Source organism: Pteropus medius, unplaced genomic scaffold, assembly GCF_902729225.1.
Source record: "Pteropus medius unplaced genomic scaffold, Ma_sr-lr_union100, whole genome shotgun sequence".
In the NCBI taxonomy this organism is placed as follows: Eukaryota; Metazoa; Chordata; class Mammalia; order Chiroptera; family Pteropodidae; genus Pteropus; species Pteropus medius.
Genome location: NW_024349797.1, coordinates 16,226,137 through 16,253,468, shown reverse-complemented (window position 1 = coordinate 16,253,468; position 27,332 = coordinate 16,226,137). Strand labels below are relative to the sequence as shown.

General features: G+C 37.1%; 1 protein-coding gene and 1 non-coding gene across 10 annotated transcripts in view; both read left to right on the top strand.

Annotated features, from left to right (window-relative positions):
• The window catches only part of BTBD7 (BTB domain containing 7), a 68,301-nt gene that overhangs the window by 30,250 nt on the left and 10,719 nt on the right, over positions 1-27,332 (top strand). For 3 of the 9 annotated variants that reach the window (XM_039884074.1, XM_039884075.1, XM_039884077.1), the window contains exons 4-8: positions 16,656-16,864; positions 18,402-18,477; positions 21,480-21,640; positions 24,102-24,245; positions 25,908-26,097. In XM_039884074.1, the coding sequence (XP_039740008.1) occupies positions 16,656-16,864; positions 18,402-18,477; positions 21,480-21,640; positions 24,102-24,245; positions 25,908-26,097 (780 nt within the window). Of the gene's footprint in view, positions 1-2,867; positions 3,022-5,074; positions 5,265-6,978; positions 7,083-9,260; positions 9,304-14,680; positions 14,733-16,655; positions 16,865-18,401; positions 18,478-21,479; positions 21,641-24,101; positions 24,246-25,907; positions 26,098-27,332 lie in introns of those variants that run through there. The other 6 variants (XM_039884076.1, XM_039884082.1, XM_039884081.1 and 3 more) reach the window with 6 other exon arrangements.
• Positions 24,956-25,061, top strand: LOC120619971 (U6 spliceosomal RNA). The gene has a single exon (XR_005657692.1). It is a non-coding gene; the product is annotated as a U6 spliceosomal RNA (small nuclear RNA).

The following is a 27,332-nucleotide window of genomic DNA, read 5'->3' as shown; positions in this document are numbered from 1 at the left end:
GCCTTCTCTGTGGTTCGGGCTTAAGCATGTAACCTAGACATTTTTAATCTAGAGCTGAAAGCAGGGACTAGAGAGAATTTTTTTTTTTTTTTTTTCCTAAGGGGAGAGGCAGCAACACCTACTGGGAAAAGAGAGGTCAATAGTGGTGGTGCCAGTGATGGCATTCACTGTCCAGGCAGCAAGCAGGAGCGGTAGTGGCCAGGGTTCCAGGGCAGCACAAGGTATTCACTGGGCTGTTTCTGTGATAACAGTCCTCACTCCACAGGTTTCCTTTGCTCTTGTTTGTTTTCTGAGCCTGGTCTCTAACTTGCCCAGCACCTCTGGGCTAACAATATCCTATCAAATAAATTCCTTTTCTGTTTAAGCCAACTATGGTTTTTTTGTGGTTGCAGCTTAGAGGTCTGGTTGATAACTACCTACATTAAAAGGACTAGTATATAAAATTCCAAAATAGAGGACTAGATTGGAAGAGCCTGAAATGGAGGATCAGGTGTTCGATCACTGACTTTTCACAATGACCTTAACATACACTATGTAAACAGCTCTGAAAAAGTGAGAACGGTGAGAATATATTATTGATTTATAATTTTTTTGAGTAAAAATCCACTCTTAAGAACTATGGGTTTTCTCATGAACTTTAACAACCCACAGGCCTACCATAAGAATTATGTTTTCTTGTCATAAATATCGTTGATCTCCAAGCAAAATAGCCCAGAATTAGCACCAACATCTACATGCATATTCCAGTGCAGGACACTTTACAGTAATATACTTCAAGCTGCAGACTTTATTTTTTTCATCTTGATCAAACATGTATTTTTAAATCTTTGGAATATAAAATTTATAACTTTAGTTCTAAAATGAACTCTAATACATTGCCCATATTTTTGGTCATAATGCATATGATTATATTTTATTGAATTAAAAATCTAATGGGGAAACAACTGAAAGCAATGACCTAATTTTTTCCCTTAGCAACTTGGTCAGATTCCAAGAGCATGTGACTTGAAAGAAATGCAAACTAGCAAAGACTGACTGACTGTCCCCACTCACTAATCCATTCCTCTGTCTTCCTGTCTTCTCCTTTGTCCCCATGTTGACACTGTTCCTTCTGTCTCAGTTCACTGAGCAGGCGGTTCATTTTACTTCAGTCTGTAATTGTTTCCTCTTCAGCAAATTAGTCCGAATATACTTCCCAGAGAACGATGGAGCTAAGTTAAACAATTATCAGTAGATCGGAGTAGTAAATGTAGGTTTCAGTTCAGTTAAACATGCAACAGATGAATTTATCTCCGTTTCAGGAATGGCAATTCAAATGACTCAAGTTATACATCTCTAATAATGAAACTTAGTGCTTAATTTTTTTAATTCAATTATGACAAGTTCTAAAGTGTAATTTTTAATTGCATATTTTAATTTAGAACTTAAATCATTTTTCCTGTAGACTACAGACATTCTACCTCTGACCTTCCTCCGCTTACACCATTCTTTTGTCTTGGAATACCTTTGTCTTTGATCACTAAATGTCCAAATTTTACCCTGTTCAAGACCAAACTCACATGCTACTTTCCTTGTTTTGTCTTAAGCATTCCAAATTAAAAGTCTTTTTTGCTTCCTGCAAACTTCTAAGATACTCATTTTTCCATTAAGTTTTTACATCTTCTAACTTATTTTAGCATTATCTTTGTACCTGTCTCATTTGCTCTATCAATTATGTACTCCTCAAAGACAAGATTAAAATCTGGTCATCTTTAAATCACCCTAAGAGCCTAATACAGTGCTTTGCTCTTACTAGACTCTCAGTTACATGTTTTGAATTATCTTTAATACCTATGAAAACTGAGTAACTTTTCTTTTTTAAAAAGGGTAATGCATATAATAAATGTTTAACCCTAGAAGTTGCAAATAAAATGAAAACACTGAACCTCAAGCTAGGAGATTATATGAAGTATTATTTATAAAAATAAGTTTAGGTGTCATCTAAATGATATACAGCTTTCTACCCTTAAACTCAGTTTTACGTTAAATTGCAAATAAAATTGTCTCACCAGCTCTTTGTTGGTCTACTGATATGAAATAGAGTATCAGTAAGACTTAAAATAGTCGAGGACTATAACCTGTCAATCAAATGGACCCTTGATAATAGAATTAACACTATGTATGATTCCTATACTTTACTCATTTACCAAACATCTGTTGAGCTCTTTCTGTATGCCAGGCCCTGAGATTCAAGTAATGAATATGATACTCTAGCAGTGCCAATAGGCAGCTAGTACTACATGGTAGGAGAGCACATAGGAAGAAGAGGAGCCCCAGACCCCAACACAGGGAGTCAAGGAAGGGGGACAATATCAAGAACTGCCACAGAAGGTGAGATCTGGAGAATGAATAGGAGTTAAGTAGAGATTGGATGTAAAGGGGAGCCTGTCAGGCAGAAGGAACTGTAATGAGACCAGGGCACTGTCTGCTGGGTGCGATAGATTGCAGAGATAAGAGGTGTGACAAGAAATGAGGCTGCAGAGCAAGCAGGGCTGTGTTAAGAAAGAACTCGGTATGCCATGCTGAGACTTTTGACTTTATCTTGAGCATAGCAAGTTCTGTTACCTGACTTCATTTGCATTTTCTGGAAGATTTCTGGCTGCTGCATGCAGAGACCATAAGAAATGTTCCAGAAATAGTGGGTTAAAAAAAAGTTAAGCAGGTAAAAATCGATAAATTATATATCAGAAATTAATTTTTTTAAAGTTTCTTACTGTATATATTTATTTATTCCATAGAATTTTTTGAGCACCTGTGTTTTGCCAGGCACTGTGTTAAGCACTTGATTCACATTGTCCTCTGTAGTCATTACTACCTCCATTTTACAGATAAACTGAGGCTTGAAAATATTGTCACCTGGGATTACCTCACGAAAGTGTTAAGGCCTAGATTTGAATGTGGTCTTCCTGACTCCAGAGACTTTGACTTCCTCCTTTTGCGGGGGAGAGAATATGATCTCTGCAAGAAGAAATCATCTGTGAGGTGTGTGGTTTTGAAGGGAGCACGTGATCATATTTAAGAGATAACGAGGAGATATAAAAAAATTTTCTGAAAATCATAATTACATGTTTCTACCCCCAAAAAGCCTTGAATTTTTCTTTAATTATAATGAAATTAAAGATACTAACTTATCGTTTTATCACTAGTGGGGAAATGGTTTAAGGATAGTAAATAAGGTGTAGGTGTAAATGGGTATTTTTTTAGATAAAGAGCTGTGAACCTGACTTTTTCACATACTGAGGACGAGTATTGTTTTTATTTAACTTGTTAATAAATGATCTGTGAAAGGAAAGTGCACAGTATTTAGCTTGTCGCTGACTTTCTGTTTCCTTTATGATCCTTTGCGCTGCTTTCTTGACACTTATGCTCCCTTTCTACCCTTTCCGATTCCTCTCAAATCCCTGTGCTTGCTTTTGAGATGAAATATAATAGGACAGCAGGTACCCTCAATGGGGAAATTTAATTATAGTAATAGTTGCCATTTATTTAAAGTTTACCAGAAGTTAAATAATATACTGAGTGCTATGTATATATTATTTAATCCTCAAAATAACCTGATGAGGTAAATTTTGAGGATTAGGAAACATTTTCCAGATGGGGAAACGGACAGAATTTTACACATCACACAGCTAAAGGGAATTTGGATAGGGTCTCTGGTCAGTCTGACCCTAGTGGTGTATCTTGCATCTCTCTTTCAGCAAGATGCCTGCACATAAGAACTTGTGTTCAATTTCTAGGTGTCCAGCCATCCTGAAGGTCATGGTTAGACTCCCCTGAATTGTAGTATAGCAGAGGCTTATTTATGGTGCCTGTGTGCAGAGAACTGATATCCCATGAATACTTTTCATTATGCTGTTCTCACTCCCAAAAAACTTAAGCATTAATATTAAAAATGCCGTAGTAGAGAACACTTATAAAATAAACATTAAAAAAATATAAATTTGTATTCAATTAAGAATCTTAAGGGTTCTTCAACTTAGTCTTTTTTTTTCCTTTCGTAGCTTAAAGAGGAATCTTCAATCTTTTATCAGTGGCTGTCTGTGAGCTTTAGCCTCCTCCTCTATTTACTGAGTTAAAAGTTCTTGAAGGTTTTCAGCTTCTTTCTCATCTTCGTCTGCTTTTCCTTCTTGCACAGCTTGGCAGAAGCTTAAGGGGAAATAGTGCAAGCACTCAGTGTACATTTTCACGCACAAACAGCATGAATCTCACTGATTGCCACTTTCCCATCAGAAGGGAGTAATGTTCTCAGAGTAGAGAACCTTCTCATTTCCTTTCCAGTGTTTGCTTGGGTTTTGTGGTCAGCGTTTGAATTTATACTGAGCACTGAGGGAAGGATCTCCCGGCAACTTTCATAGCCTGCTGATTTTCGTTGCTGTTATTTGACTTTTTGAATAGATAGAACATTCACATGGAACAGAATTCAAAAGGTACAGAAGAGTTCTCAGCAAAGAGGCTCCTGCCCTCAACCACTCAGCCCCCCTCACAGAGACAGGCAGTGTTACTGATTTCCTGTGTCGTCCACCCATCCAGACAATCCAGAGGTTGTCTCAGGACATGACTTTTAAAATATATTGAAAGTAAACATAAAAAGATATTTGGAATAGATCTATATATAGCATTAGTAATGCCTTTTAGGATTTAGCTATTGCAAGGAAATCTTATGACTATTAAAAGGGGCAGAAACTTAAAAGATATACTTCCATGTGGATAACTATGTTACATTTTAAGACTCTGCCCCTGTGTTATCCTTCTCTATCCAACGGGGATAACCAAATTCTGAACATGAGCCAAAAGGGTATGAGCAATGAAACGTAGAAAATCTCGGCTCGCTTTTTTTCTTTGCAGTGAAAATAGATTTAATCTAGATTTCTTGTTTTCCCCAGCTTTATTGAAATATAATTAGCATAAATTGTATAAGTTTACAATGTACAACGTAATGATTTGATAAATATATAGATTGTGAAATGTTTACCGTAATTAGATTAGTTAGCACGTCTTTTACCTCACATAATGAACATTCTGTTGTCCTGTTGGGAGCGTTGAAGCCGTACTCTCCTAGCAACTCTCAAGTGTGCAGCGCGGTGTTCACTGTGGTCCCCACGCTGCACGTTACTCATCTCGTGACGGGAAGTTTGTACCCTTTGAACGATGTCTCCCATTTCTCCCACCCCTCAGCTCCTGGCACCCACCGTTTTACTCCGTTTCTATGAGTTTGATGTTTTCAGATTATACAGTATCTGTCTTTGTCTGAATTATTTCACTTAGAGTAAAGCATTCAGGGTCCATTCTTGTTGTTACAAATGGCAGGATTTTCTTTTTATTTATGGCCGAATAATATTCCATTTATATATATATATATATATATATATATATATATATATATATATACACACACACATACACATACACACCACATTTTCTTTATCCATTCTTCCATTGATGGACACTTAAAATTGTTTTCAAGACTTGGCTACTGTGAATAATGCTTTTTCGGTGACCACGGGAGTGCAGATATCTCTCTGAGATAGTGATTTCATCATCTTTGTGTATGTATGTGTATATATATACACATACACACACACAAACACACACCCAGAAGTGGGATTGATGGATCAGATAGTAGTTCTATTTTTAATTTTTTGAGGAACCTCTATATTGTTTTCTGTAGTGTCTGTACCAGTTTATACTCCCACCAACAGTGCACCAGGATTTCCTTTCCTCCATGTCCTCACCAGCGATTGTTATCTCTTGTCTTTTTGGTAATAGCCATTCTAAACGGTGAGACAATATCCCATGTGGTTTTGATATGCATTTCCCTGGTGATTAGTGATGTCGAGCACCTTTTCATGTACTTTTTGGCCATTTTTTAATCAGATTGTTGTTTGTGTTGAGTTTTATGAGTTCCTTATATACTTTGGATATTATCTCTTTATCAGATGCATGGTTTGCAAATATTTTCTCCCTTTCTTTAGGTTGCCTTTCATTTCACTGTTTCTTTTTCTGCACAGAAGCTTTTTAGCGTGATGTGGTCCCACTTGTTGATTTTTGCTTTTGGTCTTATATCAAAAAGTTTTTGCCTAGACCGAGGTCAGGAAGCTTTTTTCTGATCTTTTTTCTAAGTGTTTAACAGTTTCAGGTCTCGTGTTTAAGTCCTTAATCCATTTTGAGTTAATTTTTTGCGAGTGGTACAAGATAAGGGTCCAATTTCATTCTTTTGCATGTGAGTACCCAGTTTTCCCAGTACTGTTCTTTCCACATTGAATATTCTTGGCTCCCTTGTCAATCAACCTACTTTTTTTTTTTTTTGCCGAACTATGATACACTTTTACCTAAAATATTAATTGCAGTTCTTACCACTCTTCAGAGAAGTAGTAAAGCTAGATATGGTCTGAGAAGACAGCTGAATTAGATCAAAGGAGTAAGTACCAAGGGCAGACTGAAATGATTGGGACTGTCCAGTATGTCAGAAAGGGTATTGCTAAGACGATCACAAACTTACTGTAACAAGTGACCCCTAAGATGACCCCTAATGATCCCCATCTTCTGATATTCATACCCTTATACAATCCCCTCCCCTTACATGTGAGTGTGACCTATGGCTTGTTTCTAAACTATATGACATGTCAAAGACAGGGTGTCACTCCCATGGTTACCTTACACTGTATGAGACTCCATCTTAGTAGCAGACTTGCACTAGAAACCTTTTCCTTGCCAACTTTGAAGAAGTATGTTATGAGACAACCTGTCGAGAGGACCATGTGGAAAGAATTGCAGGCAGCCTCTAGGAGCTGAGCATGACCCCACCCCCATCGCCACCCCAACCCCACCAATAACCAGCAAGAAGCTGGGCCCTTGGCGGCCATGTAACCACAAGGAGATGAATTCTGGCAGCAACCTGAATGAGTTAGGAAACAAAGTCTTCCCCATTTGAACCTTCAGATGCGGATGCAAGCCCAGCTGACACCTCGATTGCAGCCTTATGAAACCCTGACTGAAGACCCAGGTAATCTGCGCCCAGACCCCAGGCCCACAGAAAGTATGAGGTGATTTGTTTGTTGTCTTAATCTACTAAATTTATGTTAATTTGTTACACAGCAATAGTACATCATTTAATATTACGATTTTATTTTCTGATGTCAAAACAGATTAATATCAACAGTTTCATGTGATTTAACTTAATTAGGGAATAATAATAATAATTTCAGTTCAGTTCATCACAGAGCCTTCAAGGTGGTTACAAGCCACACCTCCACAAAAGTGCAATTCAGGAAAAGTGGTGGCATTAGCCATAGTCCCAGCTGCTGCAACTGGCTGGAGCCTACAATTGATATTCTCATCATAACTATATCACTCAGAGTTCAGTCAGAGTTCAGTCATAACTATATCACTGAGCAGCTCTGACTTATGGGATAAGGGAATTATTATAGGAGTGGGCCTCACACAATTGTGGAGGAAGCTGGGACAGTGAAGGTCTGAAAGGGAAAAGGGCGGATCCAGAGGATTTGTCAACCAGTCAACCTGAGAAACCAAGCACACTGAGCTACAGAGGGAGGCTGTGAAGGGTGCACGTGGAGAGTGTTGGGTCCATGGATCTGCAGGCAAGCATCTGGTGGTGGTGGCCTGGGGCCACTGTCATCACCAGGGCTGCAGTTGGGAGGGAGAGCTGGACGCAGAGCAAAGGAGAGTAATAGTGAGCTAGGACCCACAGGTACTTTTGTACCTGCCTCTCACCACATTTAGCTATGGAGACTTTCAAAGAGTCATGGCTGCTGCTTCTGCCTTCCAGATCTCACACATTTCTCTTTGGCCAACTTTAGCTTGGAACCATACAGGGATGGAGATTGCGGGAAACAGGTCTAGCTTAAGCAAGTGGAAACATTGTGGAACAGCATAATCTCCCTTTTCCATCTCCCAATCTAGATTTCCATCACCCTTTGCCAATACTTTAGCAGGTCTAGGTAGCCTGCCAGGCGAGGTGACTCAGATCTTCATCCCAGAGGTATCTGAGCTCTAGTTGCTTTATCCATGGTTGCTGCAGTTGCCCAGTCTTCATTATCACTGGGCAGAGACGACACCAAAAGATGCCTCAGTGAACCCCCTGGATTCCAGGTGAACACCTTCCTGCCCTGTTGCAGTGCCACAAACTTAGACCCTGGTCCAGCACTCTCAGGATCTTCTCCCCAAGCCTCCCTCCCAGAACAGGGCCTGCTTTACCCCTTAGACTGTGATTACGGGTGATCAGATCCTGATCAGTGGCTTGGAGGTAGTAGTGAGAGGGGACAGGAGCAGGTTTGAAAAAGACAAGCATTACCTGCAGGGACCTCACAAGAAGAGACAGTTGTCCTCTAACAAGGAGTTGGAGCTGCTTCTCCCAACCAGGAAAGTTCAGGCAAATCTTAGGGTCTAACATTGCTAGCTTATCCACCCAGATAACCCTATTCTAGATTTCTGTGTCTAGCAGTTCATATCAGGACCCAGATTTTATTACAGCAGATTTGCCCAAGCTTTGCATTCAGGTCTTTTTCTGTAGCCCTGATATCCTTAAAATTAAATCTCGAGCCGGAGTTTTGGTAGTCTGCCCCACTAGTGACGAGTTCATAGGTGTTTTAGAAAACTTAAACCTTTCAGCAGTGCTCAGTGCAGATTGTAATACCGAAGGGAGGGAGACAGTGGGAAGCTCTTCAGTAATTGATGTGCGAGGTACTAAGGATATGGACAAAGATGGTGTTAGGAATGGAAAATAATGCTAATTGGAGAGAATTTTGAAGGGACAATCTGTAGGACACATTGACGAGCTATACATACGGGTTGAAAGGGTGGGTCGGCACAGCCGAGTTAAGATCGCCAGGCTAGAAGAGCATAGTGCTGCCGGGCATCGGCCTCCTAATAGTATTTAAAATAACTCAAAAATCAGGTGGGACTATTCCATCCTATATGTGAGAAGGTGATCCAACACAGGGTGATAAGTGAGAGAATCAAGAGTCAGTGATAGAAATGCCTGAATTCAAAGCCCCTCTGCTCTTTCTGCTACTTCACGCGTCCTCACTTTGCTCTTGTTTCATAATTCCTGTCCTTGGGGTTTGGAATACAGGTGGGTAGGAAAGAATTGAAGCAACTTTTCCCTCAAGCCTATTTGCACTTGAAGTCTCATTTCAAACTCTGGTGCCACAGAAGAGTCGGTGTGCCTTCTCTAAGGCCAGCCTTCTTGTAATCTATTGCAGGCATACCCTGGAGATATTGCAGATTTGATTTCAGACCAATGCAATAAAGGGAGTGTCGCAATAAAGAGAGTTGTCATCTTTTTTTATGGGGAAGGGTCTTGCCTTCAATTTGTAAGAAATGCAACATCTGCGAAGCACAATAAAGCAAAAATGCAATAAAACGAGGTATGCCAGTATATTTTATGTTGCATGGCAAGCTGTAATGTCCTTCCACAGTTCCTTCCTTTTCTTCCTTCTTGCCTGTTTCCTTCTTTCTCTTCTCACCTCAACTCCATATGAAACTCCGAATCTGGAAGCTGCTTATATGTTTATTTCCTGATGCACATGAGCCAGTGAGAAGGTTTCCCGCTGGTGCTGGCGAAACAAGTGTGAGGGTATACCTAAAATAACAAAGAGTATGAGGGTGGCGGTAGAGACAGATCCTGGCAGTGTATTCATGGAATCTGTCAGCACTGAAGCTTGCTTTAGTTATCAGGAACAAGAAGAGAAAAACAAAAATGTTGATAATAAAAACAGCAAGTGGTCATATTTAACATGCAGCAGTAACAACCATTTGTATTACTAAATGTCAGGTTAATTTGTTTTGCTTCTTTATATCTCTGCCTTGATCATTCATGTTATGTAGCTCAAATTTTTGAAAAGAGGCATTTTTGCATATATGAAGGATTAGAAAAAATATTCTGGTGAGAGAACAGAATAAAGGATCTGTTAAATGAGGTTGTCACACTAGCAAAAATAATTGTAAGAAGTTGGCTTCATACCATCTGCCAGTCTCACAATGGTATTGTTGAAAATCTACCTGGGCAGAATGCATGGGCACCTTTGAGCCATTAAATGTCTCGGCTTTGGCTACAGGTGAGTTTTTCTGTTAGACAAGGAAATCGTTAAAAACTTTTAAGTTCATCCAAAAAGTTATATGGTTTAGTAGTCAACCATTGCTGTGTAACAGACAACTGGAGAATGCCAGTGCTGTGTATCAATGCACATGTATTTCTCATAAATTTCCAGGCCAGCTGAAATCACACATTTAAGTTTGCAGCAGTTGGGTCACTCTAGTTGCCACTGTGGGTCAACAGGGCTGAGTTGACTCTGTTTCCAGTGCTGTTCATTCTCTTCCTGGGACCAACAAGCTGTCCACAGTATGTTCTTACTATGACAGTGGCAGAGGCAAGAGGGCAAGCCCAATTCCTAAAAGTACTTTTAAAGCCTTTTATCACATCACATCCACTAACATTTCATTGGTCAAAGCAGATCTCCTGGTCAATTCCAAAGTCTTGGGGCAGAGATGCATACTCAACCCCTGGGGCGGTGGGGAGATCGGGAGGCTCATGGTAGTGAGTGTGTCTGAACAGTAACCTACCACATGTGTATAATAGTCTAAGCTCTAAAGTTCTAGATTAAAATGATAGTCATTCTGATTGTGTCATGTAGTTGTCTTTAAAGAAACATGAGATGTTTACTGTTTTATCCGTCATTAGGAAGTGAGTCAAACTCTATGGGGGGGAGAAAAAGGAAGAGAGAGTTCCTTCTGAAAGTTAATTAGTACCAAGTGGGAGGAAACAAAGTTGACGTTCATATATCCTGAAACTGGCAAAGGGAAAAGAATTCTAGACAGAGCAGTGCTCTTCGAAGTGTGTCTACAGATGTTCATAGCAGCATTATTCATGGTGGCCAGGACATGGAAGCAACCAAAGTGTCCTGCAACAGATGATTGGCTAAAGAAGCTGCGGTACATATATACAGTGGAATATATCACTCAGCCATAAGAAGAGATGAAATACTGCCATTTGTGACAACGCGATTGACCTTGAGATAATCCTGCTGAGCGAAATAAGCCAGACAGAAAAAGTTGAAAACCACATGACATCATTTTTATGTGGGATGTAAACCTAAAAGCAACAAACAGGACAAACAGACTCATGGACATGGACAATAGACTAGTAGTTACCAGAAGGGAAGGGGGAGGCAGACAGGGTAAAAAGAGTCAAATATGTGGTGATAGAAAGAAATCTAACTGGGCGGTGAACATACAGTGTGATAGATAGATAGATAGATAGATAGATAGATAGATAGATAGATAGATAGATAGATAGATATAGATATAGATATATGTCTTACTGTTAAATTGTACACCTGAAACTTACTGGATTTCATTAACCAGTGACACCATAAAAAAAGAGAGAAACAAAGTATGTCTACAGGGAGATAAGTCCAGAAATTGAGAGTAAGCATCTAGAAACTTTTGTAGCAATTGCTACAATATTCAAGCAGCATTTTTACTGAATTTTTGCTGAGGTATTAATCCATGGCAGATTAGAAATTTAAAAAGACAAAAAACTGTTCTTTGATCTGCGATAATTTGAGACTAGCCATGATAGAATATGGCATTTTGTTGGATGTGGTTCCATAGAGTAGTGGTTAGCACGTCTGCTTTACATGCAGAAGGTCCTAGGTTCATGTCCCAGTGGAACCACGGTCTATGGTCCACAGCCATGCCACCCTGAACAAGCCCGATGTCTGATCTCAGAAGCTAAGCAAGGTCGGCCTGGTTACTACTTGGATGGAAGATCATCCAGGAAGAGCAGGTGCTGTAGGCATAAATAATTTTTTTTTAAATATAGCATTTTGCTCACTAGAAATGAATACCTGCAGTACATGTAAGTGGACCTTCTGACTTATACATAGGTCTTCTGAAATTTAAGTTAGTACCACTTTGTTACCAAAGAATCTGACCATCTTTTAGTGTAGCACTGTTTTGGAGACCTACAAGCCTGGTATAAAATTTACCAAGAAATGGCATTTTGTGAAGCCTCTTTGCATCTCACTTTCTGGCTTTCCCTGCCAGCATCCCTTTGGCCTCGCTGCTGTATTTACATTTTCATTTTGTTATCGATAACCTTAGCAAAAGGCAAATTACCGCTAATTGAAATCTTTTACTGTAATATGAAAATATGACAGTATTAGATAAATCTCTTTAAACGTACACCAAGATTCCTTTTTTTTTTTTCCTGCCTAATTGTCTTCCTTTTACATTTGTGAGTAGTTAATATCACCATGTTTGGTGTATTTATGGGGTGCTTTTCTGTTCATAAGAGAAGTGAACAGAAAAGTGAACTTCTAAAGAGAGTTGATTACCGGAAGGCCTAAGTTTAGAGGCACAGAAAGGTCGGGGAGGGGTAATTCTTAGAAGGGGACGGAAGGGTACCTTTGGTTAAGTATAACTTGTTTTTTTTCTAGTTGTATGATCTTGGCAAGTTAATCTTTCTGAATCTTAGTTTTATCATCTGTAAAGTGAGAAAAATAATACCTTCTTTGAGAAGTGCTAGAATTAAATATTCTAAGTTAAGCACAAGCTTGGTACATAATAAATTTCAAAAAATGTTAGCTATTGTTTGTTTTTAATTATCTGATAGGTGTCAGGCACTGTAGAATGAGAGATAAGGTAGGGTGTACCCCAAAGGAGCCAGTAGAGGATGTAGACAAATGTATCAGAAATATAAAATAGTGTGAGACTTTGATGCTATTACAGAGAGAAACACAGGTTGGTTCCATGAGAACTTTTAGGTAGGAGGAACACCTGACCTGGGTTTTGGAGAGCAGGATTAAATTAGGCTTTTGAAAGAGGCAACATCTAAGCGGAGTCTAAAAGTTGTGAGGAGTTAAGGAGAATTCAGAGCATTTCAGAAGAATGTAAATAACATGTAAAAATGTAAACCACCTAGAAGTGAAAGGATTTGATGTAATTCTAAGAAATTGTAAGTAATGCAGTATGACTAGAGAGTAGATAGAATATGAACAGGGATGGGGCTGGAGATGTTGGCAGAGGCCAGATCGTTGAGAATAAGTGATTTGGATTGTATCTTGAAGTCATTTGCAATCTATTGCATAATTTGTTACATATCCAATCTACATTTTCAAAGATCATTCTGGCAAGTATTCAGAATGGATTAGAAGGAAGAAAGACGAGATGGGAATTTTCGTAAGGCTATTTCAATAATGCAGGAGAAAGAATCAGATTCTGAAACAGGCGGTAGAGATTCAGTGGAGGGGATGGATTCAAAATAAGATAGAAAAGTCAGCATTTGATGGTAGCTGGGATGTGGGCTTTGGGAGACAATAATATTCAGATATCTGGTTTTGATGATGGGGAGATGAGATATCCTTCATTAAAATGGATTTAAAAAAAAGTGAGAGGGGGCACTAGATTTCCCAGAGGAAATGAATGACTTTTATATTTAAGATGTCCACAGAATATCCACGTGGAACTCTCCAAAGGGAAGTTTAAGGAGTGAGTCTGGGAGTGAGGGGAGAGCTCTGGACTGGAAGCGTAGACTCGAAAGCCATGGGATGCAATGAGAGTTAAGGCCATGGAGGCAGATGAATCACCCAGGAAGGCGTGCAGTAGAAAGAGCTGTGTATTCACAGCGCTTGGCAAGTAGGTACACCAGAATGTTTGAATGAAGGAGGAGTGTCAAAGGGACAGTCTCATTTAAAGCCCATGATAACTGTGAGTTAGGAGTATAATCCACTTTTACAAATGAGAGGATTTCAGGCTCAGAGAGGTTAAGTAATTTGCCCAAAGTGACTGCTGCTACATGGTCAAAGTAGGATTTCAAGTCCAAACTGTCTGATTTCAAAGCCCATTTTTCCCCTGCCACGTCGTCTTTGTAAACCTCAGACATTTAAATATATGCTGTTATCATGAATTCTCCCTCCTTTACCTCTGCCAACACTCCGGTTTAGTAGGAATGTGAACATTCTTTTAAATAACCACTTTTTCTCTAATTTCCCCTCCTTCATTCCTGAACGTAGCTATCAGATTGCCTTTCTGTCAGATTGACGCATCACACCCAACTCTAGTCCAATGCCTGCTTTAAAACAACAGACTGACAGAAGTCCCCCATGGCCTACTGCAAGAGGCCTGTCCTCAGCTTGGCTGGCCTTCAAGGCCCACCATAAAATCATGAGAACTGTTCAGAACTTTTTCATACTTCCACTTCTCATCAGCACATACTCATGTGTTTGGGTATTGTTTACATGCACATTTCTTTGTGGTGGTCTTGCTGTTCCTTATAAGGATTTTATTTTAATGTTTAAATTAAAAAAATATTTAGATTACATTACTCACGTTTACTCTGTTGTTTTTCTACAAATGATTTGATCCTTTTGATGAAAGCAGCTTAGATGCCCTCTGACCTTAGTTCCATATCCAGTGTAGGAGTTCTTTGTCCTCTGTCCCTAATGTGGTGAGCCAGCCTTTGCTCCTATACTTTTCTGGAGGGAGCCTTTTTTTTTTTTTTTTTTTTTTTGAGGGAAGGAGAGGAGAGCAATTCTAATTGCTAGAAATTTGAAATTCAAGATCGGAAATTTTTTTTAATGTTGAAGCAACATCCCCCTTTTAACAGCCATTCGTTTCCCAGGACCTGCCCTTGGAACAACAGAGAAGGCAGCTATCTTCTTTGCCTTATGAAGGTCTGTAAGACATTTAAAAATAGTCCTTATGTCTCTAAGCCAAATAATCTTTATTTTGCGCTTTTCTCCTGTGACAAGTCTCAAACTCTCTACTGTTCTTCTGTCCTCCTCTGAGAAGTTCGGAGTTTTGTCAGTGCCCCATCCAAAACACAGGGAACCGAACAGAACATAGCACCTATAGGAGAGCACAACATAATTCCTCTATTAGGACTGTTTATATCTTAAAAGCTGGAGATTGCTTCAGCTTTACAGCAGCCATGTCACATTTTGCATTCACTAAGTTAAAATACCCAGATATTATTTTTACATAAGTGGTAGTTAAGCTAGCTCTCCCCTATCATCTACTATGCAGTTGAGTTTCTTTAAATATAGAACGTTCTAATTTTCCTAGTTTTATTTCATCTTCATTTTGACCCATCATTTTAGCTAGCTACGATCATGTTATCCAGTGTGTTAACTGTGTTTCCCAGGTTTTCATCTGAAGATTTCGAAGCATACTTTCCACATCTTCGTTCAAGTTTTTGATAAATATTGCAAAAATAGAGACTCCTCAGTCCATTCCCTGAGTTAATCAGGGCTTCTTACAAATGGTTCTGTTAACCATTGTTCTGTCATCCATCTACATCTCTTCATCTTATCTGCAAAGATCTCATTCGTACATTCACACAAATTTTTATTTAGCACTTACCATGTGCTAGAAGGTGCTAGAGATACAGTGAAGACAGCAGTCTCTCTCGTGGAGCTGAAAATCGAAGAGACATCGTGAAGTTAAATGCTTTGCAAAATCAGGTTGCACAATTTTCTCTGATACTTTCCTTATCTGGTACCGTACTAGAAAAGAGAATGAAACATTAGTTTTTGCAGACTTTATATTGGCTATTAATGATTTCGTATCACCTGAAAATGGGATTTATTACTTTTCTCTCTTCACCTTTCATGATTTCACAATAACTTTGAACACTGGAAGTCTCTGGAGTTCATTGATATACTTTGTTTTGGCTCTGTCTTCTAAAGCTCTGAGCTCATTAGTCTATTTAGCCACGTTTTTGTTGGTAGTGGTGGTTGGTATAAAGACCTCTTTTTTTCTCCCCATATTTTTAGGGCCCTTTTTTTTTTTAGTAAACGTAGTTATGAAGAATTTCTTCCAACTTTAGCCACTTTGCCTTCCACAATCTTTGTCATTCGGATTTTACTTATATTTTACCTTTATGTTTTGAAGTTGTCTTTCCTAAGGAAAATAGCTGACTAGTCTCAGATTTTATTCTTTTTTTGGAGCCCTTAAGATGCCAGAGTTACTTTCTCCAAGATCTTGGTCTTTTTCACTTAAACTACTTATTTATTTTTAATTTACCAGAATTAATCCCAGCTGAGCATAAAACTGCAATATTTTGTCTATCCTGAGGGATATAAAGTATCAAAGTTTTTTGTTTTTGTTTTCGTGTTTTGGAATGATACCAAGACCAAATGTCCTTCTAGTTCACAGAAGATACCCCATTTGTCTTCACGAATAGACTCTCTTATCACTCAGATGTCATCCATACTCTTCCTCTGACTAGCCCGTTTCTACAACTCTATCATTTCTACCAGCTCTTCTTTCCCCTTTGGTCCCGTGTCCTCCACTACAGTGTGTTACTCAAATTGTTAGATTCGCACAAAGGTGTTTATTTTCCTAAACAGTTTTGAGGATTCCCTGCCTTCTCCTATGTATCTGTCTCTATAGAACAGCAGATTTCCTAGAGATGTCGTTATCTATTGTTACCTGTTATTGCCCCATCCCACCAAGTCTTGGTGATTTCCATGAGATTTTATTTATCTCCTTGCTCTTTTTTACAATTGCTACTTTTAAGTATAGTGTCTAACACACTAATGTTCAAAAAGTAATATTTATGATTAATCTCAAGAAGTATTTGCCTTTTCTTTTAGGCTGTGAGGATATCATTGCTGAGAGCATCTCATTAGATACCTTAATTGCCATCCTCAAGTGGAGCTCTCATCCATATGGCTCTAAATGGGTGCACCGACAAGCTTTACATTTCCTCTGTGAGGAATTTTCCCAGGTCATGGCTTCGGATGTTTTTTATGAACTCAGCAAAGACCATCTGCTTACTGCTATCCAGTCTGACTACCTACAGGTAATCATTTATACACCTCTCAAATTCATTGTCATTCATATGTGCACCGAGAAACCCATCTGTAATCATCCTCCCTTGTCGTGAGATCAGCTTGCCCAGGAATGCCCTCTTCACATTCGCACAACAAAGCCTGCTAGCTTTCTAGCCCTTTGTGCACTCTGCCGCTAGGACTCAGTATTGTGAGCCAGCTCAGGTCCTAACCAGCCACACCATAGGCGTTGAGGCAGCAGGCAGGGTCAGAAGCATAGCCCAACAGCGATTTTCTTGGCTTTCATTAATAGTAGACTTATGATACCAGTTTCTTATTTTTGGTGGAATATTAGATACTTAGACTGTAGATAGTAGCTTAAGCTATACAAAGTAAGAATAATAATTTACAATCCATTCAGATGCTCATAAAAACTCAATACGTGTGTTCTGCCAAAGTGTAATAATGTTTTCACCTACTTATTTTTAATCAGAAGCAGTTTTTAGCAAATTCTGTGCCCTTGACTTATTTTTTCATCTAATTTGTAGTTAAAACTAACAGTATATTTAAAATATTACAAAAAATATTTTCAGATAAAGTATGTTCAAGCTTAATTTTCTTTTGCAACGGTTTTATGAGTTTTATGCTGAAAATTGTACAACAGTTTTAATGTTATGAAGACATAAAAACCCATTGAGCCATTTCTTGTTTATATTTGTACTAGAAAAATTATAAAATGCTCTATCTCAGTCAGAAATGCAGTGAAGAGTTAAATTATCCACTTAGCATCTGTGCTTTTCCTTGTATACTGCTTTGATTGCAATACAATGTTGTCATTGGATTTAGTTGATCAAATGTGGGATTTGATTTATTTAGGATCTGTGTTTGCTAATCTTGTTTTACTGTCCTGATACAGACTGCATGCATTATGGGAGTTAGAATCCGTCAGTTCTTCTCAGATTATTGTCTTTAAAAGCTTTACATTTCTTCTTAGAAAGTAAAAACCTTAGCAGCCTAGATTTGCTCTAAGATTTTAGATAAAATACAAAGAACTGAGGGACACATTACAGTTTCACAGATTGTGCTTACAGGGTCTTTCACCAATCAGTAGTATAGCATACCTGTGGAGATTGTAGCTTTTTCTACCAAAACAAGTTGCTATACTTGTTTGTTCTGTTCCTACAAGAGATAGTAGCTGCTTTGTATCCATATACTTTTATTTTTATTTACTTCCATCTTGTCCCCCCAAAATTTAAGGCAGCTGTATAGAGACCACATAAAATAAATTTAAAATAGGTGAAGAGAACAGGATAAATAAAAAATAAAGGTGGAAGTAAGAATTAAAATTTTATTTGGAGCCAAGAGTGAGGTTACTGGACAAAACCCATGTAGTTCAGTCTTGCATATTCGCTGTTGATGGACTGCAGGTTTAATGTGAGTGAATATCTCAAACAGCCAGTGTAAGGAGTGAAATGTGGCAAGTTGCAGACTTTATTAGGAAAGATCATTAATGAAATTAACCATTTACCTAATTTCACCAAAATAAATATAAACTATTTTTTATTATAGGCAAGTGAACAAGATATCCTTAAATATCTGGTTAAATGGGGTGAGCATCAGCTGATGAAAAGAATAGCGGACAGAGGTAAGCTCAGAAAATAAGCTTGCGCAGTAAGTTTTCCCCAAAAGCTGACTGGCATGCAGCTACACGTCAGTCTTGACAGTGGCCACTATTGCCTAGTGAAAATAAAAATCTTTACAACTGGCAAAATTCTTTAGTGGAGAGAGTATACTTTCTTAGAAATAAATATACCAAAAAATTATATTTTGTAGCTTTAAAAGGCAGTTTGCTTTTAATGTTATCTATGTGCTTAATATTATATGTTGATTGATTTACAGAAGTAGAATGAAATAAAAATTTTTCATTTAAAGAAGCGTTACAATGCATGTTGTTGTTGAAAGTATTCTAGAGTTCGATAATGGCAATGAGTACACAACATTGTAAATGTATTAGAAGCCACTGACTTGTACACTTTAAAATGGTTAAAATGGTGAGTTTTATGTTATGTGAATTTTACTTCAATAAAAAATATGTGACTACCTCCAAAAAGCATATTTACTGGTTTTTTTTTGTTGTTGTTGTTGTTTTTTAATTTTGTGGAAGGTAAAAGAAGAATGCTTTTGAATGGCCTCCAACTGGGGATACTTTAGGCAAAATAGAAGCATCATGTGGAGCTGGGCTCAGCTTGGGAGCTCACGATTCCGTAGCAGGCTTGTTTATGTCTCAGGTTAGCCCACCCACCTGTACTCCTTCCCTCGGAGAATACTGTGTTTCTCTATATAATGAACCCAAATCAAAACATTTTAATTAGAAAAATTAAATACAGATTTTCCATTCTTGTCACTTCTCAGTAGCTTTATTGGGATGTAATTTACGTACCACCAAGTTCACCTGTTTAAAGCGTCCGAGTCAGTGGTTTTTAGTACACTTACAGAGTTGTTCTGCCACATGGTGAAATATATAAAAATATCAAGCTAAACAGCCTTCAAACCTTTTTATAGTGTTCCTTTAATACCATGCTCCCCAAGCACTAGGGAACAAAAGCAGTCTTCCTCTTCACTTTCTCCTAATTTATTTCTCTGTGGCCTACAGAAGCCTTTAGGAATTATCAGATTTGAATTTTTTTAGATATAATAACCCCTACTATTAATTTGGGACATTTTGGAAATGCCAGTATACAGTCTGTACCCTTTACTTGCAGGTTCTGTATTTGCAACTTCATTTACTTGCTACAATTTATCGGTACCCTCAAAATCAGTACTTATGGTGCTTTCACGATGAGCATTTGCAGACATGTGCAGAGTGACAAAATATTTGAGTCCCCTGATGCACGTGTTCCCACCTTCTTGTTTCCACTCTCATATTGTAAACAAGTGTCCTTTCACAGTGTACTTAGCACCATGTTTTTCATATCTTTATGGTTTTTGGGGGGTGATCTCACTGTTTAAAATAGCCTCCAAGAGGAATGCTTAGTATTCTCGCATGTTCCTAAGGACGAGAAGGCTGTGATGTGCCTTACAGAGAAAATGCATGTGTTAGATAAGCTTCGATGGGGTATGAGTTACAGCAATGTTGGCCAAGAGTTCAGTGTTAATGCATCAACAGTACTAATAAGGTGTCTCTAAACAGAAACATACGTAAAACAAAGTTATAGCTTGATCGGTTGACAAAAATGTCGTGACCTAAAAGCTCACTGGAACCTGACTCTGTGTTTCTTTTAGCAGTGGCTTAGTATTTGCTCATTAATTGTTCTTGGTGACTTTATAGAACATAACTACCCCAAGAATTGAGTGTATAATAATACTGCGTAGTCATTATAGGTCATAGGTTTGTTCATTGATGTAAAGTTGGTAATGTCATTTATTTGAGGGAGATAATGAACATCCTTGATAAAATTTCTCTTAAAACAGTAGTTTTCAAACTGGATTAGAATGAAATCCTCTTCCATAGGAATGAGAAGGAAGCTAATAAGCAAATCAGGCTACATATTTGTTTCAGTCACCTTCATATATAAGGGTTCTGTCCTTACCTGTTACCTATTTGTAAGTTTTCTGTAAGATTTCATTTGAAAACAGGATGCCACTACTTTAAGAAAACTTTTTTTTGAAAAATAATGCCTTGTGTAAGTATGAAGCTGAATCATAGCAAGGCAAGGAAAAAAAAAAACCTGTTTTTTACTTCTGCAATAATTTTATTTGAGATGACTCCAGAAAAAGCTTAGCTTCTCAAAAATAATCATTTTACCTATTTATCACATGATTTAAGGGAAATTCCGGTTTGCAAAATATTTAGCATTTATATTAGTGAATGATAAAGATCTTTTTTTTAAGCAGAATAAAAAAGACAGCCCCCCCAGATGAAAGAAGATTAAAGATTCCCAAAATTTATGTAAATTTTCCCCACTTCGACACCATAAGCATATATGTACTTCAGATCTTTCCTTTTTGCTAACACTCAATAATGAAAAACCTTTATTCTCTGCTGTGGACAATGGAAATATATTACATGTCGGAGATCAGACAGTTTACTTATATGCAGTAACATTCCCATATTATAGAAATTTAGGAGACTGTCATAAAAATCTTAAATAGGGTGCACTTCATTTTGCTGCTTTAGATGCTTCGTGATTAATATCTTGTTAAATTGCTGTTAAATAAATGGTAACCTAATGAGCATACTGATAACGTACAGTGACCAGAAATAGCATTTGCCCTACAATGTTCTTACTAGACTAAAAACTAGACACACAAATGAGAAAGCTTAAGGAAAAGCCCTTGGTCAAACTAGAGTTTAATAGATTTTAATAGATGGCCAAAGATATTTTTCCTCTGAGCTAGTATATGGAAAAGAATCCTTTATTCTTTAGCACAGAACAATCATAAAAGAATGTTATACTGTTGATACCATGCTTTTTCTCTGTTCAAGAACATCTCTCAAGTAAACTTCCTAAGATATAAACATTATTTATAACTCTTTTTAAAGCAGATGTACCTACGTATGAAAAATGGTACTGAAAGTATACTAGAGAATAAAGAAAGCCTTTCTCTGAAAATTTGAATTTGGCAACTTTTCATTTTGTCTCATAGAGCCAAACTTACTGAGCGGCACTGCTCATAGTGTGAACAAAAGAGGTGTAAAAAGACGGGACCTGGACATCGAAGAGCTTAGGGAGACCCTTTCTTCTCTCTTGCCTTTTGTGCGAATTGAACACATCTTACCTATAAACGGTGAAGTCCTAAGTGATGCAGTAAGTGTTTTTCTTCACTTATCCCTTTTGTGAAAAGAAAATGCACTAAACTGTGCAGGCTTTTTTTTTTTTTAATCATTGTAAATAACTTTTACTAATAGAGTATTGTGAGATTGTAAATTCCATGAGGTCAGAGACAGATGTCTGTTTTGGACTATATGTATCCCCAGTGTCCTGTCCTGCACATGGCACAAATAAATGTTTGGTGGATGGGAGTCCAGTGGGTATGTCAGTCTTACTTTTGCAAGATGATAGTTTCTAAGGAGTTAATTCAGCCATTTATCAGTGTAGGTCAAGTATATCCTTATTTAAAAAGGAGAGAGTAGAAATTACCTTCGGAGACTTTTCAAGAACAGCAGTAAATGAGAAAGCAGGACAAAAGGCAGAGGGATGGTTCAGTGTAAAAATGTGGAATTAATCTTATAACTAACTGTATTTCAGTTTAAAAAGTAATGGAGTTGGTCATGTTACTTTTATAAATTGTTTAAAGTGAATTTTTTAAACTAATAGAATTGTTCAAAGTAATAGATGGGAAAATAAATATTATAAATATTAGTTCCTCATACATTCAGTGTAATACTATAAACATAATAGTTTTTTTTCAACTGCACAGAAGTATTATAAAAGTCATGTGAAAAAACTCGATAAGAATTTTTTTTAATTCTCTAAAAAGAACATAATTAAAGAGGGATGACTCTTCCAGAATGTAAAATATACTTTAAAATTCTAATATTTAATCTGTGATGCTAGCATATTAATAGGCAAGACAAAATAGCCTAGAAAAAGATCCTAATTAAGGATATTGATCTTATATTATTATATTAATATTACATTAATATTATGTTTAATAGTATTAAACATAATAAACGAGCTATCACAAATCAGTGTGGCACTTGACTAACTAATGAGTGGGGGAGGGAGGAAATTTGTTTAAAGGTAAACCCTCATTTCATTTGCCCACAAAATTAATCCCTGTTAGAATGAAGAATTACATATTAAATTAAAACATGGAAAAACTAGAAGAAAATAATTAAATTTTTATGGAATCTCTGATTAGAAAAATGTTTAGTCTCACTAGTAATTACACATACACCAAAGAAAGCAAGATAAAACAGTAAGTTATTTTTTTACATATTAAGTCAGTAATTTTTGAGATAATACTACTATCCCATAGGGGGAGTGTAGCTGGTGCATTGGTAGCATTGTCATTAAATATTTGGAAATAGCCTAACTATCTAAGAACAGGGGAAATAAATTATAGTACAACTACTGAACAGAATACTTTGCTGCCCTGAAAAGAGGTTATAACAACTAATACAACAACATGGAAAATAATAAAATATAATTTTAGTAAGGATACAAAATATGTATTTTTATGTATTCTAGAAGACAGTTATGTTAAAATTCATTTGAAAAGGCAATATAGCAACATTACTAGTTTTAATAGATTAGATTTATCAGTGTTTTCTATTTTATAAATATATCTAATACTACTTTAAAAATAATTTTAACTAATATCACAATTAGACACTTATATTTAACAAGAATAATATTGGAGAAACAGTGTTTGCTTTTGTTTAAAATCTAGGACTCAAACCAAGCTGAACCCTGAATTTGGTTTAGAAAAATATTTTAGAACTTTGGTTTAGTAGACTTAAAAAATATATATCACTGCTTTTAATTCCATGTCTAACAGATAATAAGTCCCCAGTAAAAGTTTGCTGATAATGGCTCTTAAGTGTTATGCACTCCTAATATGTGCAAGCACTGTGCCAAGTACTTTTATCTGCATTGCCTTCACTTAACCCTCAACAACCACCTTAAAAGCTGTAGGTACTTAATTTATATTTTCTTAGCATAGATGAGGAAACAACAGGGTCACCACAGTTAGTTGTGCAGTGTTGCATCTCCAGGGCCATGTTGGAGCCCTTCATGTAAGGTCCAGGCAAAAGGAGATGTCTGTGGTCACGAGGCTCTTAAATGAGGAGTTGAGGTGTGAGCAAAGTCTGCCTTCCCCTCTAGCCCCTGCCCGTGAGCCCCTTGCACACCGCCTGTATCCTGGAACTGTAGGTGTGGGCCCTGTAGGTCTTGTTTTGTCTTGGGAGGAAGCGGGTTGGGTAGCAGTAGAATCAGTTCCTAGGTAAGAGAAAAAATAAAAATCAGTGTTCATTAAGAGTTCTGAAAGTTAATCCAATTCATTACATTCTTAATATAGCTCTTGTTTTAAACTCATTCTTTTATTTAGAGAAAAATGGGAAATTGTGCTACCTTTTTTTGCTGAATCCTTTAAATATTATTAAATATTTGAAGTATTTTTAAATTTCACATATATGCCTAAATTTTTATGCAAATGGCAAAGTTCGAACATTTTGATTTATAACTATTATAATTTTTCTCTTAGTAGTATCATAGTGCTACACAAATGTCTAATTTATGTAAAAAATAATTTTTTTTTTCCAAGATGAAAAGAGGCTTGATTAGTACTCCTCCATCAGATATGCTTCCTACATCAGAAGGTGGAAAGTCAAATGCCTGGTTACGGCAGAAAAATGCTGGAATATATGTTCGCCCTCGACTGTTCTCTCCCTATGTGGAGGAAGCAAAGGTAATGAAAACCATTTTAAGATATTAGACTACTTTATTACAAACTGTAAGCACAAAAATATTTATTGTGGCACTATGTAAATATTTAGAAATAGTCTAAATGCCCAATAACAGGGAAAGGAAAAGTAAATTCGAGTTGGACTACTCAACAGAATAGTTTTTTGAAATGTTTAATTATCAAGCATGCTTTTATGACTTAGGTCATGTTAAATTGCATTTTACATTTTTCTCATCTTAGTTGCCTTGCAAATGTTAACTTGGAAAAACATTTTGATTTCACTAAAATGGTTATCAGTATTTTGTAATCTTCAAGATAGGGAAAACGTTCCGAAAGATTATACACATTTCGTCTTCCTTCATAAATTAAAGAAACGACTCTAGTTCTTTAACATATTTCTGTAATGGCTGACTATTGGAATTTGTGTTTAGTTTTAGAATGAGTGCACAAACTAAGACAAAATTTCAGGCCTATTAAGTAAATAGTTGGCATTATGTATATTATAGCTCTCCAAGAAAATGCAGTAATGTAAAAATGAAATACTGTAATTTTTATTAGATGTATTCAGCCATCAGAACTTTAGTGTGGCCTTTTGAGGAACTGACAGTCTTTGAAAGTCAGAAATCACTATTAAGCTTTATGAAATACATTACCAGGCAAAACAATGTGTGTTTGGGTAGAATTAAGTTACCTTAAAATTGTTCTCATTTTTTGTGCTCGCTCTGGCAGCACATATACTAAAATTGGAACGATACAGAGAGATTAGCATGGCCCCTGTGCAAGGATGACATGCAAATTTGTGAAGTATTCCATATTTTAAAAAATCGTTCTCATTTTTATTGTCCTAGTTTAAGATATATGAAAGGATTTGCGAGAAGTTTATTTTATTGACTAGGTTGATACTCTGTCTCTTACTGAGTAGGTGACATTTTAAATAGTTCTAAAACAGGAAAGCAGAATGATTGCATCGGTCTTTCTGGGATGAGTTCAGTACTTAAAGTCACTGCAGTAGCTGAAGCCTTTACAAGAGGTTGAGTCTGGTGATAAAAGTTCTGTAATAAACTAGAGCTACCCTCCATTCTGCTTTGTCTCAGAAAGTACAATAATCACCAGTCCTCCTGGAACGTCCCTGTTTCTCAGATGGATGCCTTTACCTATGTATAAGTAGGTAATAGCCCCAGGAAATGTGAAAAATGTTTATATGTTATGTCATTGTGGCCATTATGCAATGCGGTGAGATAGAGTCGTCTGAAACAGATTTTAACAATTGGGTTTATTTATAGGTCTCTTGACTTTAATATCAATATTAATATTTTGTCTTTTGAGCATTTTTTGTTGGATCTGGTGTTTAGCCCATATATACAGTGTTTTCTTAATTTATAGCAACTTTATATTTAATTTACTTCTGATTAATTTTATCAAATTTCAAATACTTCAATTAGAAGGAAACTCTTCAGAAGATGATTATTTTTCAAAGATATTCCAAAAAATCCTTTAAAAATTAAAGAGGTAGGGTACTTTCTCCTTAAACCACTGATTGTAAACTTCATACAGTGAAAACAGTAATTCCCTTTTTACATGCTGAAGATAGTAATCTTTCTCCAAATGTGATTTAACAGAGATGAAGGGTTGACTAATTCTGTTAATACTGAATTGTTATTTCAGTCAGTACTAGACGAGATGATGGTGGAACAAACAGATCTTGTGCGTTTGAGAATGGTTAGAATGTCCAATGTGCCAGACACACTTTACATGGTCAGTAATGCCGTACCACAGTGCTGTCACGTGATCAGCCACCAGCAAATCAGCAGTAACCAGTCAAGCCCTCCTTCGGTGGTAGCCAATGAAATTCCTGGTAAGGCAGTAACCTTGTTTTAGGCATTGATGTTAATAATTGGATCTTTTTTTTTTTTTTGTAATCCCTTTATACATGCTAATTCTCTCCACGTTCTAATACTCATTACATGTTGTTCTCAAAGAATAAATACTTACAAGCTAAGTTTTTTGTTTCATATTTTACTTTACAGTAACAGGTGTGCACAGTTTTTTGGGTTAGCCCGGAGTTTCTCAACCTTGGCCCCGCTGACTGAGGGATGGACAGTTCTTGGTTGTGGAGGCCATCCTTTGCGATGTAGGGTGTTCAGCAGCCCTCTCGGCCTGGATTTGCCTGGTGCCAGTACCATGCACACACACACCTCGTTCGCAGCAGCCTTTCAGAAACGTTTATGTTCCTAGCCATCGCCCAAATGCACACTGTGGGGCAAAATCTCCTCCTGTTGAGAACCACTGGTCTAGAGGAACTTCTCGCATTATAAGACCTTTTGGGAAGAGTGTAAACTTATGTCTTTGAGTCTCCATATGTCACCAAAAAATGTGATCACTGTTGGTTTCCCTGAGATCCAGTTTCCCAAGACCTGGTCTGTGAATTTTATTATAGTGCAGGCCTGTGTCTCCGGACTGAGGGGATTAGCCATGGGTAGAGAGGTGTAACTGTCATGTCCAAAGACTTCTGAACATTGGAAGTCTTTTGCCAGTTTCTGAGGTAAGAAAATCAACAGTGATCTGGGGGTCAGAAATTTATAGCTCTTGCAAATTACCATTACAAGATTTAAAAAAATTCAGCAAACTGTAGCATTATTGGAAATAGTGTCATCTATTTTCTCAAATGATTAAATTAAGGTTAAATAAAAGACATAATGACAACTTTTAATTGAACACATTTTATTCTGGGACTAATGCCTGATCAGTTGTTGCCTTATCAGATTTGTCCTGTGTGTTTATTTAAAGTATGCATTGGATAACAGTATGAAGAGAAATATTTCTGTATCTGATTTGTGCAGATTTTGAAGCTTTGACAATTAGCATGGTTTTTATCAGCTTGAGTTAATACAGTTGATTAGTAGCATAATTTAATTTTAGAGCTGAATCTCAAAAGCACAGACATTCACAAGAATGCTCAGAAAAGTAAGTCTTGTCTTTCTTTTAACTAATGAGACATGGCCCTGTTCTGGTGTCATCCTGATTCTAACTTGCCCACCATATTCTAATGAAAATCTGTGTAGCTTATTGGAGAAGACTTGTGGGCTCATG